The sequence below is a fragment of the Acipenser ruthenus genome, chromosome 16 (genome assembly GCF_902713425.1).
Source record: "Acipenser ruthenus chromosome 16, fAciRut3.2 maternal haplotype, whole genome shotgun sequence".
NCBI lineage: Eukaryota > Metazoa > Chordata > Actinopteri > Acipenseriformes > Acipenseridae > Acipenser > Acipenser ruthenus.
This window is the reverse complement of record NC_081204.1, coordinates 29890250-29907520: the sequence shown is the minus strand read 5'-3', so window position 1 is coordinate 29907520 and position 17271 is coordinate 29890250. Positions and strand designations below refer to the sequence as shown.

At 38.4% G+C, this 17271-nt stretch overlaps 2 protein-coding genes across 2 annotated transcripts; one reads left to right on the top strand and one right to left on the bottom strand.

The window, feature by feature from the left end:
• The first annotated feature begins 5614 nt into the window (after positions 1-5614).
• Positions 5615-8706, top strand: LOC117430391 (large ribosomal subunit protein eL42). The gene is made up of 5 exons (XM_034050384.3): positions 5615-5708; positions 6771-6876; positions 7272-7339; positions 7900-8022; positions 8627-8706. Exons 1-5 carry the CDS (start codon positions 5706-5708, stop codon positions 8645-8647), a joined length of 321 nt encoding a protein of 106 aa, XP_033906275.1. The 5' UTR covers positions 5615-5705; the 3' UTR covers positions 8648-8706.
• Positions 8707-10458: 1752 nt separating this feature from the next.
• Positions 10459-17055, bottom strand: LOC117430390 (alpha-galactosidase A). Its single transcript, XM_034050383.3, has 7 exons — positions 16807-17055; positions 14335-14509; positions 13344-13521; positions 12837-12928; positions 12464-12625; positions 11739-11936; positions 10459-11294 (listed from the first exon to the last, which is right to left on the bottom strand). Exons 1-7 carry the CDS (start codon positions 16968-16970, stop codon positions 10959-10961), a joined length of 1305 nt encoding a protein of 434 aa, XP_033906274.3. The 5' UTR covers positions 16971-17055; the 3' UTR covers positions 10459-10958.
• Positions 17056-17271: the final 216 nt, after the last annotated feature.

Genomic DNA, 17271 nt, shown 5'->3' with positions numbered 1-17271 from the left:
GAAACTGCCTCCACCCCAACCACACCTACTTTTCTGTCATTAACCAACCAGCCAGGAGAAAGAGCTAGAAGTGCAAGCCAAGTATACTGAGTGTGTTCTTTAACCTCTTATGGGACCAAATACGTAATAAAAACATGATTGTGTTCTAACGTGTATCTCTATACACGCAACATATGAGAACTGCAGAGTGAATGAAAGGGCACAACAGGTAAGACTTGTGGAATTATTCATTTAGCTATGCCCAGGGGTTCTTTCGTAAACATACAGGTACCAGATCTTATCATTATGGAACAGGGACAGCATTTTTGTTTCAAGACTTAATGCACTGCCCTTGATTTGCAGTAGCTTCCATATTTGCTTCCAGTTCTCAAGGGCTTGTTGGTTTCATGCCTTATTGTTGGTGTCAGTCGCTGCATGCCAGCCTTTGCCCAGCCGTGTTTTAATATAATCTTCTTGTTTGAACTATACCCGTGGTGGGACGAGTAATCTGGTGAACAGGAAAGACAAGCTCTATTTGTTTGGTGTTTCGCTGTTTGGGTTGTGAAGAAAACTAGTAATTATCTTACTCATTGATGCTGCATCCTAAAATATATCATTACAGGACACGTTTTCCTATACAGTTCATTATTCGGAAACTGCATCATTCTCGCCTGTCAGACAAAAAAAAAAAGAAAAGTGTGCGATCCGGCACAAATGAACCCCTGGCTATTCCCCTTTAAATGAGCTCTAACCAACATTTTCTTACCTCAGATTAGTTTAGCAGCATTACCACTGGCCCACCACATATCACATGCTAAAAAACTTTAATTTGATACACAAACTTTTCATAACCACAAAGATCAAAAATGAATTAACCTGTTCCTTGATGGTATCCAATCACTTCCTGTGCAATAGGTCACATGACTGCAGACACAAGCTACCACACAGGAAGTGATTTCATACCAGGGAGTAGCAGCAATTTTACTTCTTCATTTTTTTGTTCTTTATGAAATCCACAGCAGCAACCTCTACTGCTACAAATTCAGCAATATCAACAGCATTACTTGCATGTACTGCAAGTGAGACTCAAACTCAACAAAATGCAGCATAGCAGGATATGCACATATACAGCAGGATACAGCAGCAGAGTATGGAGCAGAGCTGAACCCACAAGCAGCCCAAGACCAAGCGACAACACCTCAGTGCCAATATATGTTGCCACAGTTCCTTATAATAAAAGTTGTCCCTATTTTATGTACAGATACATACTTTATATATTTTATTATCCATCTCTCTCTCTCTCTCTCCATGGTACTTTTCTTTTACACATGTAACACAGACAGTAGCCCTAGTGAAAGCTGATTCTGCTGAATCATTTTCCTTATAAATATGCAGCATGGTTTTTCGGTTCCTTGTGCCATGTTCACAGTACAAGGAACTAACAACAATGATTGCTGCAAAAACAAATGTGAAAATCTGTGATGTAGAAATGTACCACAGTAAATGTTACAATGCTTTACCACTGTGATGATACCTTACTTTACAATGCTTTACCACTGTGATGATACCTTACTTTACAATGCTTTACCACTGTGATGGTACCTTACTTTACAATGCTTCACCACTGCGATGATACCTTACTTTACAATGCTTTACCACTGTGATGATACCTTACTTTACAATGCTTTACCACTGTGATGATACCTTACTTTACAATGCTTTACCACTGTGATGATACCTTACTTTACAATGCTTTACCACTGTGATGATACCTTACTTTACAATGCTTTACCACTGTGATGATACCTTACTTTACAATGCTTTTACCACTGTGATGGTACCTTACTTTACAATGCTTCACCACTGCGATGATACCTTACTTTACAATGCTTTACCACTGTGATGATACCTTACTTTACAATGCTTTACCACTGCGATGATACCTTACTTTACAATGCTTTACCACTGTGATGATACCTTACTTTACAATGCTTTACCACTGTGATGATACCTTACTTTACAATGCTTTACCACTGTGATGATACCTTACTTTACAATGCTTTACCACTGTGATGATACCTTACTTTACAATGCTTTACCACTGCGATGATACCTTACTTTACAATGCTTTACCACTGTGATGATACCTTACTTTACAATGCTTTACCACTGCGATGATACCTTACAATGCTTTGCCACTGCGATGATACCTTACTTTACAATGCTTTACCACTGAGATGATACCTTACAATGCGTTACCACTGTGATGATACCTTACTTTACAATGCTTTACCACTGTGATGATACCTTACTTTACAATGCTTTACCACTGTGATGATACCTTACTTTACAATGCTTTACCACTGTGATGATACCTTACTTTACAATGCTTTACCACTGTGATGACACCTTACTTTACAATGCTTTACCACTGTGATGATACCTTACTTTACAATGCTTTACCACTGTGATGACACCTTACTTTACAATGCTTTACCACTGTGATGATACCTTACTTTACAATGCTTTACCACTGTGATGATACCTTACTTTACAATGCTTTACCACTGTGATGATACCTTACTTTACAATGCTTTTACCACTGTGATGATACCTTACTTTACAATGCTTTACCACTGTGATGATACCTTACTTTACAATGCTTTTACCACTGTGATGATACCTTACTTTACAATGCTTTACCACTGCGATGATACCTTACTTTACAATGCTTTACCACTGTGATGATACCTTACTTTACAATGCTTTACCACTGTGATGATACCTTACTTTACAATGCTTTACCACTGTGATGATACCTTACTTTACAATGCTTTACCACTGTGATGATACCTTACTTTACAATGCTTTACCACTGCGATGATACCTTACTTTACAATGCGTTACCACTGTGATGATACCTTACTTTACAATGCTTTTACCACTGTGATGATACCTTACTTTACAATGCTTTACCACTGTGATGATACCTTACTTTACAATGCTTTACCACTGTGATGATACCTTACTTTACAATGCTTTACCACTGTGATGATACCTTACTTTACAATGCTTTACCACTGCGATGATACCTTACTTTACAATGCGTTACCACTGTGATGATACCTTACTTTACAATGCTTTTACCACTGTGATGATACCTTACTTTACAATGCTTTACCACTGCGATGATACCTTACTTTACAATGCGTTACCACTGTGATGATACCTTACTTTACAATGCTTTTACCACTGTGATGATACCTTACTTTACAATGCTTTACCACTGTGATGATACCTTACTTTACAATGCTTTACCACTGTGATGATACCTTACTTTACAATGCTTTACCACTGTGATGATACCTTACTTTACAATGCGTTACCACTGTGATGATACCTTACTTTACAATGCTTTTACCACTGTGATGATACCTTACTTTACAATGCTTTACCACTGTGATGATACCTTACTTTACAATGCTTTACCACTGTGATGATACCTTACTTTACAATGCTTTACCACTGTGATGATACCTTACTTTACAATGCTTTACCACTGTGATGATACCTTACTTTACAATGCTTTACCACTGTGATGATACCTTACTTTACAATGCTTTACCACTGTGATGATACCTTACTTTACAATGCTTTACCACTGTGATGATACCTTACTTTACAATGCTTTACCACTGCGATGATACCTTACTTTACAATGCTTTACCACTGTGATGATACCTTACTTTACAATGCTTTACCACTGTGATGATACCTTACTTTACAATGCTTTACCACTGTGATGATACCTTACTTTACAATGCTTTACCACTGTGATGATACCTTACTTTACAATGCTTTACCACTGCGATGATACCTTACTTTACAATGCTTTACCACTGTGATGATACCTTACTTTACAATGCTTTTACCAAAGCACCCCCCAGTAAATGCAATCAATTCTGCTAAACTTCCAGTTTTTGCCTCCACAGTTCCAGCATATTTTCTTTCCAGTTATCAGGCTGTGTTAACTGTAGTTTTGCATCATATGACAATGATCGTCTTGAGACATTCATTGTCATATGTGTTTGCATGTATTTTACCATAATTCTGAGTGGTTTCTCATTGCAATTTTTTTTCTTAAGTCTGTGTCAAAAATCATAGGAAAGCGCTTTCTTTAAATATGTCACACAGTCACATACCCAGCTGTGCTTTACTTACTGTCCTGGTGCTACACGACTGTTTTTGTGGTTCTGACACTAATACACATTGTTGTGATACTAGACTGTCCTAAACTTATCCCCTAAGGTTGCAAAGATTGGCATTGGAAATAAAATAAGGAAATAATAAAGATTATTCCTGCCCAATCCTCTGTGAGAGCTTATTTTTGGAGATGTTTTGTAGATTTTTTACTTCTGCATTCCTGAGTGTCCATGGCTGGGCGCTCGCAGGCACAACCAAACTCTGTGCAACTGTTCACCGAGTTATCAATGAGTCAATACTGCTACAACAGCGTTCCAGCCTTTGGTTGCTGTAAGGTGATTCTGTACCAAGCACCACGCACATGTTGTAGACTGTTATCAACTTACATGCCACATGATTAATGAATACCCCAGTCATCTATCTTAATATTCCTCAGTTAACCAATCAATCAATAAATGAATACATTAATTTCAGTGAATATATATCAAAGAGTGCGAGACATCTCCTCTAATATTACATCACATAATATGTATCTTCTATTGCGCTTCAGTAATTGATAATACTGGTCGTCGCGGTATACAGTTCTACTTTAATGAAAGGGTGGCAGCTCGAATCGCTGATGTGACTCATTGCTACCAACTACTGGTCATAAAACAAAACACACATATTTATTTTATGTATAAATGGAGTTGTATCTCCCTGTATCATTTAAATAACAAACCGTCTTTCCACAACATATCATACGCTTTTTCCAAATCAATAAAGACCGCTATTAAAGTCTCTTTATTACCAAAAGCTTGCTTAATATCTGACTCCAATCTTATTACCTGATCTATAGTACTTCTGTTTTTTTCCTAAAACCACTCCTAACTTCAGATAATAACATTGTTTTCTAAAAATAAGTTTAACCTTCTATTTATCATTCTCTCCGTTATTTTCCACATGTTGGATGTCAAAGCAATCGGTCTGCATGATAGTGCTGAAGAAAGGTCTTTCCCCGGTTTCCCTATTGGTAGAATAATTGCATGCTTCCAGTCTTTTCCTTTATTCCAAATATGATTATATAACCTTAGTATGATTTTAACGCATCTTCTTACATATATTTAAACATGACGCTACATATTCTATCTTTGGTGCTGTATTTTAGTCGTAATTGAATATTTCAATTTCACCATACTGAATTGTTCATTAATTGGTACACGTTAATCAATATATTCTTTAACAATCTAACTTTTTTTTTCTACTTACCGTTAAACTATGTGTTGCCTGGCTACGGTATACAGTTGTGCGCTTTATATATGTGTGTATATATATATATATATATATATATATATATATATATATATATATATATATATATATATATATATATATATATATATATATATATATATGCATAAATTCCTCCTCGACAGAAGGGGGTGCTGTTCTGGAGTATTTTGACTTTCAATGTCGGCGGTAGCATATAAGAATGTGTTTCCGGAGCAACCCTTCCTCTTCACGTCTGCTACGGGTTGGCAACCATGGTGAGAAATTTGTCAGCGCTGGTTTATTTTGTAATCTACAGTAATCTTTGGAATTCTGCATATACAGTATTCTAAACATGCACTTTTCTTGTAAAACCAGCACTAAACTAACCATACTCCTTAGTATTTCTTAGTTCAAGTCCACTGTTTAGTGACATATTTTGATGTAAAATACGGTGCAGTGCTTACAGTACCCAGTGCTGGAAAATGGCCTCCTGCTGTCCGGTTTAGTTCACAGTAGAATTCGGTATTGTAGTAAATGCTGACAACAAAGTTATCTTACGTGTTTTTGTGTACCTGTATTTAAACGTGTGTAAAATAAGAGACTGTGGAAACAGGCCAACCTGTTTCTTAAAACACACTGCTGGCCTGAAGAAGGCGCAGTACCTCGGTTCTTGAATTACGCGTGTTTTCAGTTGCAGTGGGTTAATATTCAGATATGGTGTGATTCGATACGAAGTATCTTGTTTTGCAAACGTATTTGACTTTTTCACTGATTTTTCTCGAGGATAGTCCGGCCCGGCCTACATGTAGTTGAGTCGAGTGTAGTTAAATTTAGTGTCAAGAAAGCTATACTTTTGCACTTCTGTAGAGCAAGTTGTTGGTTCTGCTTTATTTTGTTTTTTTGACAATGTTTTTGAACATAATAAAGGGTTATTCAAGTGCATCCCTTGTCTTGTTTACACGGTAATATTTATCTGATCAAGTACGTTTTAAACGAGAGCTGTTTCCCGAAACAGCTCTCGTTTATTAAATGTTTTTAATGAGTTAACTCTGGTACGTGATTATTTATTAGAGGTGCACGGTTAATGTTTTGGATATATTGAGCCATGTGTGTTCTGTGGGTTGGTTGTGATGAGGAAGGAAGTCGGGAATCCATTATGGAGACCTCCCATGATAGACGCACTGCATCAACAATACCTGTTACTTTTTAGTGACACAATGCTGTCAACTTATTTTCTGTGACTTATGTAGGACCTATATACCACTTCTGCATTACACTGATGGAGCACTCTTTTAGGAAGGCTTCCAGAAAGTAAGTGTTGTATGTCTGTTATTTAGGTGAACGTGCCAAAAACCCGCAGGACCTACTGCAGGAAGTGCAAGAAGCACCAGCCCCACAAAGTTACCCAGTACAAGAAGGGGAAGGACTCTCTGTACGCCCAGGGTAAGCACAAGTGTCTATTTTTTCCCCACAGTGTCCATGCTACTTCTGCCAAAGAAATGTGGAAAGCATAGTGCTGTGTTTTTTTTTTTTTTTTTTTTGTGGGGGGGTCAGTGTCAGTGGCAGTGGCGCCTCTGACATCTCAGGCTTGACATTTCTGCAGAGCAGCCTCTATCCAGAGTGCAGTGTCACTTTAAATGCCTCAACCACTGGTTGGCAGAGTTGAGTTGTTTGATGCTGCAAGCCAGCTTAGATTCAACTTTACTAGGTTAGGGAAATATCCCTTTGTGTTTTTCCTTCTAAGTTGAAGCTGTCAATAAGAGAAAAAACCCACAACATTCAGAGAAATATTCTGAAGCTGAAATTTTAAACTCATTGTTTTGTTTTGCCCCCTCCAGGTAAGAGACGTTACGACAGAAAGCAGAGCGGTTACGGTGGCCAGACGAAGCCAATCTTCCGTAAAAAGGTGTGTAGAACTTAATTGAAAACTTCAGGCAATCATGAATTTAAAATTTGCTCCTGCGTGACGAGCAGATCAGTTTAACAACACATCAATTGTTGCTATACATGTATCACCCCTACATTTTCAAAGATTTCTGCTGTTGCAGCTGGAAACCAGCTAAAAGCAGTGCATCTTTCTCGGTGCATTGGGCTGCCAGCTAGTTTGAACTCCTCCTGATGTACTGTTGCATCTTTCCAAGATAGTCCCATACACCAACCATGCACCACCATTGCTTCTTTAGATTAGTGGGTGGGAGTACATTGTAAGCAGGCAAGTACGTATTTACATTTCAGCAGTGGTTTTTATGGTATTCAGAATAGATGGATTAATGATTAATACAATATTGGGAGGCTTGTAGCCTGTTATTCCGTCACACTATACACTAAAGCCTTGCATTATGAAGGGCTCACTAATTTTAGTTTCTGATGTCGTTTCTGGGCAAGGCATTTAAATGAGATGCCAAGGAAACTTTCTTTTTTGGGGGGCGGGAAAAAATCTTAACTCCTTTATCCCTCTCCATGTAGGCTAAGACCACAAAAAAGATTGTGCTAAGGTTGGAGTGTGTGGAGCCCAACTGCAGGTCCAAGAGAATGCTGGCTATCAAGAGATGCAAGCACTTTGAACTGGGAGGAGACAAAAAGAGAAAGGTATGGGAGGAAATAATGCAGGTTTTGAAATGCAAATAGATTGCCATGTTTGGGGGGGGGGGGGGGAAGGTTTAAAAAAAAAAAAGCTACTGTACACCATAGCCCTCAAACCTTTTGGGTGCATCTCTGAAAACCAATTGCATATGTGTTTGGGCTGCTTTGATTTTATAGGTTTAATTTAATAATTGCTAGCCTTTAATACCATCTCCTTGATAGTGACCAGACCTTTTTATAGTGCGGGATGTATACTGATTTAAAATTGGAGATTTTAATAACCTTGTTGTAGACAACTCCGCTATTGGTGTCTAGTTATAGGTCACCAGTACCTTAAGTGGTGGGGATCTAATGGCAGATAGTGGTCTCAATTATTTATTTGAAGCTTTGTATTTAGTATGCCAGGCTAAATGTGCCTTCATAATTCGTTTGTACAGTTCCTTGCTTTAATTCAAATGGCACCAGCTAATCTTGGGACCACCTTTACTTTGATTTAGGTAATTTCAAGTAAAACTGTCAGATTTGTAGACTTTTCTGGACTGCAAACCCTGACCACTATTTTAAACTTCCCAATGCATTTCTTGATGCTATTTCTTCTCTTTTCTTACAGGGCCAGGTCATCCAGTTTTAAGCTGCATCTTGTGTTTTTGAAATTCCATCTTGTCAATAAACAATTGATATGTATCAAAACTGTTGTGCTTTTGTCCAAATCAGAAATGCATGCGATTTAAAAGTATCTCTTTTTGGCATGGAGGTAGGTGAACCCACACTGAATTGAAATAAAAAACCTGAACTATTGCTGTTACTCCTACATGAAGGAGAAAGACTGAGACGCTGTACACTTTGCTGACTTCACATTTTATTTGTTTTATTGAGCTGGAAACCACTGTCCTAGAGGGAGGATGATTTAATGTGCTGGACTACTCTTTTGAAAGATTAAATTGAGCTGGTACACTGCAGTTGTATCTAAACAGTTTATAGAACAAAAATGTACCTCATCAGATGTGGCAGGGGAGGCCACAGTACAGCCTTTATCAAGAAATGTGGGTATCAAGTGTGAAAGTAAATGGTCATGGGTTTTCTTTCTCCCAAGCACATGTTCTGAAAGATGTCCTCTAATTTGTTTTACAGTGGAGGTATCTTTCCTACATAGTGTTAACAGGTAATATTTCCATTGCTGCCACCGATGACTTTATTGTCTTGTGTTAGTGTTCTTGTAATAAGCGTGTCTAAGTGGAGGGACATCACAGGTGCTGCGCAATGTGCTCTGTATTCAAGTTCATTGGTTGTGTAAGGTGTCTTTATTGAAGTCCTCTTATGCACTTCGGGGAAAGAACTGTGAAGCTGGGATTGAAATGTGCACAGAATAACATGCACTGTAATCAATAAGTGATTGGTTTATATCTTGTATTTGATTTTAGAGAAGTTGACACTGATATAATTTACCCAGGTACACATCCATTGTGTTTTACTGCCCTTGTATTAATTATTTTTTTTAAATTGCATGCCAAATCAGTCTGTATATTGTGCAGTTACATAGCACTTCCTCCAATTTCACATGATGAAAATGCAGCAAAAACAAACTGAATGAGACAAGCTATGGTAATGTAAAAGTTAATCATTAACAGTTCTATATACTGTGATTCATTTTCCTTAAATTTCTGATCTTTAGTTGCTTTTGTGCATTTTCATTTGCAAGTTAAATGTGATATTAGGGCCTATCAAGCACTGTTTTGCAATTTTAAATGCTGACTTTGGATACTGTTAATTCTGGAAATGTTTTTTTTCCTCTGCTAAATTGCATTGCCTTACATTTTATGCAGTTGTGTGCATGGGTAACATTTTGATTAGAGTTGGGTCCGTTAATGGGGAATTCTACATACTGCCACAATACATACTGGATTTAAGTGTATACTGTACACAGTCCACATGGCCACAGTTGTCTCTTGGCAAGTGATATTTTCAGCATCATAACATTCTGAATTAAAATACTTGTTATAGTACTGTACCAACTACAGTACATCTAAATGGAGTCCTACCTATTTTAAAACCGGCCTTTCAGCAATGTATTTTTGACAATGTTCTTTCAGGGAAAAGGGTTGGAATGCATCAGACTCGTTTAACCATCACTGAAGTCATCATTTTCAGGTTGGATATGTGAGTGACACTGCCACATATCTGAAGGCTGAATAGCACTCCCAAATTCCAATTTATTAGGAAATGTATAGTACCAGTCTATGGAAGGAAAGCATTGAAAAGTAAAAATAAACATAGTTCACAAGATGAATTACTGTTGCCCCCAATTCTTAAGGCCAGGCATTACAATGTGGCGAGAGGCGTGCTATTAAGCGGGTTCTGCTGTGCGATCTTAAATCAATGCTTTTTAATTTAGTGGAGTAACATCTCCAAACTTATATGAAGAACAACAACTTACAATAGAAGTGCATTCAAGATTTTACAATAGTTTATTTCTGTTTTTCTTAAGGCAGCACCTGATTTAAATTTTAAACAATTCCCTTCATTGATATAAAAACCTAGAAAATACAACAATCTAAAGCATTCTGTCTGAACATTTCTACAGTATTATTCAACTTGCAGGCAGATTTAAGCTAAATTCAAGTTATTTTTGAAAAGGCAAGAGGTGGGTCTGAGACCCAGTGCAGGTGCCTATACTGAATAAATGTAGTAGCAGCTTCATATAAAACAGAAGTTTTTATACAGACCTCTGCTACTAAGGAAACAAAGGGATTTTAAATAACATAGAGGCCTCTGCATTAGCATATATAATCTGTACTAAATCAAACAATCTAAATAAGCGCTTTGGTTTTTGGAATCCATGTGTTTCAGCTAAACTGACGTGTTTATCGAGAATCTAAAAGATTTTAGGTTCTATTTGAATTCCAGCCATCAACATGTATTAGCTTTGCTGAGGCAGTCCTGTATTAAAATACAGAGTTGGGAATTTTCTGCTTCTTGGTCATGTTCCAGTTCGATTGTTGTTCAGCAGCCAGACCCTCGTTCAATGTCACAGTGAACAGGACTGTCCCAGATGGGTTGATTGTGAGCTTTAGGGCAGAATTCAGGTTCTGGACTCCCAGATCCTGGTAACTGGGGAGGATTTGGGTAACTCTGCATTCTGGATTGCAGGTCTTCCAGGAGGGAAGAGTAGCCAGCAAGAGAGGGAACTGGCGTGGGCCACCGATCTCCTGTCTGTTCAGCACCGCGAACGCGTAGCGACTGTCCGACAGGGGCCGCTCCCACACGTCAAAGCTGTTCACCTGAAAATGAACAAAATGAATGAATCTTGTTCACACCCCTACTGGATGGACGCTCCACATCACCACGCTGCAGCATACACCACACACTTTAGTTACCAGGAATAGATTTGCTTTCCCAATTAATGCAAACACCTAAACTTTACTGTGGGCCTCTTAAAAAAAAAAAAAGAGAGCAACTAAAGTTTACGTGGAAGCTCTAACATTTGAAGTTTTGTAACAATTTGTTTTTTTTCCCTGCAAAGTCCGATTACCTGTAAATGCTTCACAAATCTGAATAAAATAGCTTTAAAAATTTAATGGGAGAATATAATCAAGTCAACTATAATGTATGCCTGCATGATACCGGCAAATCTTCAGACATTTTCAGTTTCTTTATTTTTTTTATTGGCATAGAACACCAGCTGTGCATTTCAATATTGCTGATATTAAAACTAGATCGCCTACCCTGCCGATCCGGTAGCCCTGCCTGCCCAGGGGGTCCTGGTTGATGGCAATGAGGTGCTTGTTCTGCAGCAACATTTTGGATTTTGGGTCAATACTGCGCAGGTCATTGGACATCAACAGCGGTGCTGCCATGATCACCCACATTGCCATCTGGGATACCTGCTGGTCCCAGCTCAGCCCAAAGTTACCGATCACCAGCTGTGAAAGAAAGAAATGTCACAGCTTGAGGAAAAAAAAAAAAAAAAAGTGCACATTACAACACTGAGGCAGTACTTTATCCGTTAACTCTGTTCATCACCCCCCATTGTACTGCAAGCAAGTGCTACACCAAAAACGTCAGCGTTTGAAACCAACTTAAAACACTGTTACAAAGAAACCAGTGCAGTAAGAGATGCAAGCTTCTACATATGGCAGCATATTAAACATATTATCATGTACAGTCGGTAGTAGTACTATTCAACTTACGAGATGAAATTCCCCATGTTCCAAAATGTTAGAATTATTTGTTATTTAAATATAACCGAATATATATTTCACACATGCAATGAATTCAAGCTTTATAATGTATATAAAAAAGTATATAATGTATATAAAAAAGATCAGTTATTTACATCAGAAGAGCCATTTACTGATTGTGGCTATTTGTGTAAACAAACATCATCTGCAACAGCAAAACCAACAGGAGACAGTAAAATGTACCGAATCGTGCCTAAAATTCTGCATACCATATCCGGATCATTCCACCCTCCCGGTCCTGCCACTGGCACAATCAGATTCTGGTGGGTCGCAGTCCAGTCAATAATGCTTTTCACACTCTGCCAGGAATCATACACGTCGTCATAGTTTCGCCAGTGGTTGCAGTACTGACGGATATCGGTATAGTTGGGCTGAAAACAAACCACTATGTTTTAATGCAGGAATATATCACTGACTTGTATACACTGGCACACTAGCTAGGCACAAGTTGTATGATGTATTGGAAGTAATGATCTACTGGTATTTTACTACGACTTGTTATGACTATCAAAAAGCTAAAATTACACTAAACTTTCCGACTACAAGTTCAAGTCTATCTATAAATGTTTATCTATTCCATACCTGGTGAAAAGGCCACAGGTATAGAGGCCATTCACAAGAGTACAGAATATTCCTTCCAGTTGCATTCAGGGCCCTGGACATATTTTTATAACCTGGAAAAAAAAAATAATAATAAAATAATAGAATGAGGAACTGTGTGAATCTTCTTGACTACATTTAAAACAGAGCATGCTGTTCCAACTTGAAATGTCACATCTAACACTGCTGTCTAAATTGTTAGAGTATTGCTTACCGTGCTGAATCTTACACACTGCAGTTATCTTGCCCTATAGGCATTAAAATGTATTGTAATTCTTTTGAAAATATAGAAAACTAGACTTTTATGAACCTAACAGATTGCACTCTGAAACTAAACGGTACTAGAATCTTGAAACTCACATACATTTCAACTATAGTACAAAACATAACCTAAAATCTGTTGCAGTGGACATTAGGCTTAATCAAGCAATCAAAGCAACAAGAGGATTGCCTCTGTCCCAATACTGAGTACAAACAGAAATCCCTCACCTTCCACTAGTATGTCCAACGTGCCAAAATCGCATCCATCAAATTTCAGCAGGTCCACCCCCCAATCTGCAAAGGTCTCGGCGTCCAAATCATAGTATCCAAGACTCCCAGGGTATCCAGCACAGGTCAGATTGCCAACGTCCTGGTAGATCCCTAGTTTCAGCCCTTTAGAGTGAACCTGAATACAGACACAGGGATGCAACCGTAGAATGATTTTATTAGTGGCGTAAGATCAGCAGACGCATGTTTTAACGAATGCCTTCGTTAGCGACTTAATATGGAATTATAGTTGGGTGAAAAACCTTTGTACAAAGAATGTCTAGGATTACAAAATTAACAGACATTGTTCACAAATGATACTGTAGTTATCTGATTATCTAGAATAAACCCTGCATATTTTCTCAAGTCATTAATCCATTTTACCCTGCAGTTACTGTAGGAGACACCCCATATTCATTTTTCAAGTGTAATTGCAGTCCCACATCTCTCCAGCAGATGGGGCCTTTGTTAAACATCTTGGGGGATTATTTAGTATGATGCAGTATTTCTTTTTTAAGAATATATATAATATATTAAGACCATAAAAAATGGACTTCTTAACTTGGTTATTGCAGAAAGGTCAAAAAGGCTGTACAATCCTGTAAAAAGGGGATTTTACTGTAGTCACATTGGGGGAAAAAAAAAAAAAAAAAAAAAAATGGATGGACTTAAGACCAAAAATGTCAGAATTCGTTTTGAAAAACTGAGCTATGTTCATGAAACTATGCGAGTTTGATGTGCACTTAAATCAACTTTTTCAAGCAGATCCAAACATTTTAGCAACTTACAATATGTTAGTAGCTTGCTAAGAAAGTTGTTAATTACAGCAAGTTGCTAATGTGTATGCATAGCTTTTGTTTCTACTGGAACATTTCCAATAAAAGAGAATTCTGACCACTTAACAAGTGTTAACTGTGCACCCCTTTGTGGTGTAAATATGAGCCTGGCTTACGTAGTCGGCGAGTTTCTTGATCCCGCTGGGGAAGCGTCTGGGGTCAGGCTGCAGCCGATCCTCGGAGTCCCGTTCATCGGCGAGCCAGCAGTCATCGATGCACACATACTCATAGCCAGCCTCCTTCCAGCCCTCCTGCACCATAATGTCAGCCATCTGCATGTAGAGCTGCTCGCTGTTTAAACACAGGGAGGGTCAAACCAAAAGAGGGCATTTCCACTGCTGCACTTTCCCTGGGATTTCTTTATTTATTGCAAGGCTACGATTAGCATGAATAGTTGGTGCCATTGGATGGACTGCAATGTTAGCAAGGGTAAAAGAGCTTTGGACAAGGAAATGTGGCGTGACCGATTTAAGAGCTGAGTAGAGATGGAAGGAGGACTTTTTGTTTCATTTAAGGGCGGGGAGGCAAGTTGAACCTAGTGGTTTTGGCTCAGGAACAGATGACGTAGGGATTAGAACTGATGCACTGAAAGGTACTGTAATGTCACCTTGTGTTTAGAACTGAAGGTCTGGAGGGTAGTGTGGTTTAGCATTAAGAACCGAAGGACCTGAAAGCAGAACTGGGAAGCTGTGGGACTAATTGGTTGCACATGAAAGCTGGCTGTTAGGAGGCCCCATTTGTGGTACACAAGGCCTTTAAGCCAAGGGACAGGGATGAACTATGTTGTTAGTTACAGCAAAGCAAGTGGACTCTACCTCAGGAGTCTCTACAGATCAATTACAAGAGGATTGCTCTTCATTTACTGAACAATTGCAACAGTCTCACACATCTAAATTACTATAGCAGTCACTTAATGAGTGGACCATGTGTACAGAATAATAATAAAAAACAACATGTTAAATCCAGCGTCTGCTTTTTAGATCCTGTTTCTTACAGAGAATTCTTATACTTCAAGCTACGGTATAGTGGAAGATTGGCAGGTAAATGCCCTTGCCCATCTAAGGCAGGGAGAAAAACAAGTCAAGGTAAAATATTGGATTTACTGAAGGGAATTTTTAGTTTGAGAGAATTGATTTGAGAAAGCTTACTGTAACAATGCCAGGAACTGGCCTTGGTTATACCGGTATAAGACACTGGAAATATTGAATTTGTTATACAGTACTAGGATTGACTTTTTACAAAGTTGCTTAGTGCAGAAGTGTTTTTTTTTTTTTTTTGTTTTGTTTTTTTAAATCACTAAAAAAAGGCACAAAAAAAAGTATTTCTACATTTATAAAAAGTTTATAAAATAATGGTTTGATCAGCGGTGCTCTCCGAGAACTTATGAAGTTTACATGGCTTCAGTCAAGACTTCTTCAGTCGAGAAGTCACATTTCGCTGTTCTGAGAAATCTGTGACTGAAATCTTTCTGAAACAGTTGCCAGGGCTTGTGGACTTCCCCTAAACATTACCCCGTGATACAGGGCGTCGTTTTTAGGAACAAATGGTTAACTGTAATTAAACCAATAGCTTCTGTGACTTGAGGTGGAACTAAACCTCCAAGATACCTGATGACCAGTGGAGTCATCCCAGTACGATTATTATTAAACTGAATCCTGCAGACTTTCATAAAGTGTCCGTTTGCTCTACGAAGGACCTGCTGCAAGCACTGTAGCCCCTGAGTGATGCCTTTTCTCTCAGGTCCATGCGATTTAAATAATTTGATTGGGCTTGTGATTTCTCCAATGGACTGAGCTGGTATTAAATAAGAACAAAAACATTTTAAAATCTCCAGGTCACGTGGAACTCCAAAACCTTTGCACCCCCACTTTGAAATGCCCTGCAGCTCCAGGGGCAAAGGTCCACATCTACCTACCCTGTATTAAACCAAAACGACAGCACAACCATAGCTAGGTTATGTTACATGGCTATGGTGACGCCATAATCTTTTATTTAAATTGAGGCTCCTGTGCTATCTTTGCTCTGTGGATTGAAAGTTTCAGTCTCCAGTTACTGCTGTAACTGTCACTAGTTTCTGTGCAGCCACTTCTCTGTGGACATACAGGGGAAGGAGTCCTGTGCCAATAACAAGCACGAGAGTCGTGACTGCACGTGTTAGAATAGAACATTGCTTATGATATACCTGTCCTGAGAAAAACAATGAATGATGCTATTTTTTTTTTTTTTTTTAATATCACAGTATGAATGCATAACCATATAAAACATGAATATGAAGTACTGGCGTACCGATCCTTAACCAGTCGTAACATCCCCGAGGTATGGAGCTGCCTGCATATTCTCACTTTATAATAAATCATTACAAAGTGTGTGGCTGTTGTAAATCGTGCTACAGTTGGATAATCATTCATGAGCGGCACCATGACTGCATGAGTGCATATCCTTAAACAATCTGCGCTGTGTTTTATTGGGGGTATTTGATAAGTAATAAATCAATCAGCGACATTACATATTACAACGTACTATATGATTGATACCACGGATATATTAAAAAAAAAAAAAAAAAAAAACAACTGCAGGGTACACCTTACCTTATACAATTGTGGGGATCGTTCACACAGTCAACGTTACACATAAACCTTTCCCAATGTAACCAGCCCATGGTTGGGGTCTGTGCAAGGCCATTGTCCAGTAAGTGAACTGGGTAAATCAATGCACAAATTGTTACTACTAGACTAACCCCAGTTTTAACCATTGTAGTGCATAAACTACCGGCACCTTCACTAACATTCACCTGTTGAAACGGGAATACCTCCTCCTGGTCTTGTCACAGTTTTGCATCCTTTTATTTCCTGTTAGTTAAGGACAGTACAATGAGCCATTCAGGCGCGGGACTGGCGAGAAACAGCCATTCAGCGACTGTAGGGGGCGGGACTATACTGTGTTATTCATTTGTCAACACTATACAGAAGTGTATTGTCTTCCTGGTCTTGTGTTTGCAAAGTTCCTTGCGTGACTTTCAAAAATATTACAGTAGGGTTACCATATGGCTCCAG

Bases quoted from the DNA above. Each gene is read 5' to 3' on its own strand.
- LOC117430391 (XM_034050384.3), top strand. The intron at 6,877-7,271 runs GTAAGCACAAGT...TGCCCCCTCCAG, and splicing joins GGACTCTCTGTACGCCCAGG to GTAAGAGACGTTACGACAGA. The intron at 8,023-8,626 runs GTATGGGAGGAA...CTTTTCTTACAG, and splicing joins GAGGAGACAAAAAGAGAAAG to GGCCAGGTCATCCAGTTTTA.
- LOC117430390 (XM_034050383.3), bottom strand. From the start codon at position 16,970: ATGGTTAAAACTGGGGTTAGTCTAGTAGTAACAATTTGTGCATTGATT. The intron at 12,929-13,343 runs GTGAGGGATTTC...TTTTTTTTCCAG, and splicing joins GTTGGACATACTAGTGGAAG to GTTATAAAAATATGTCCAGG. The intron at 11,937-12,463 runs GTATGCAGAATT...TTTCTTTCACAG, and splicing joins GGTGGAATGATCCGGATATG to CTGGTGATCGGTAACTTTGG.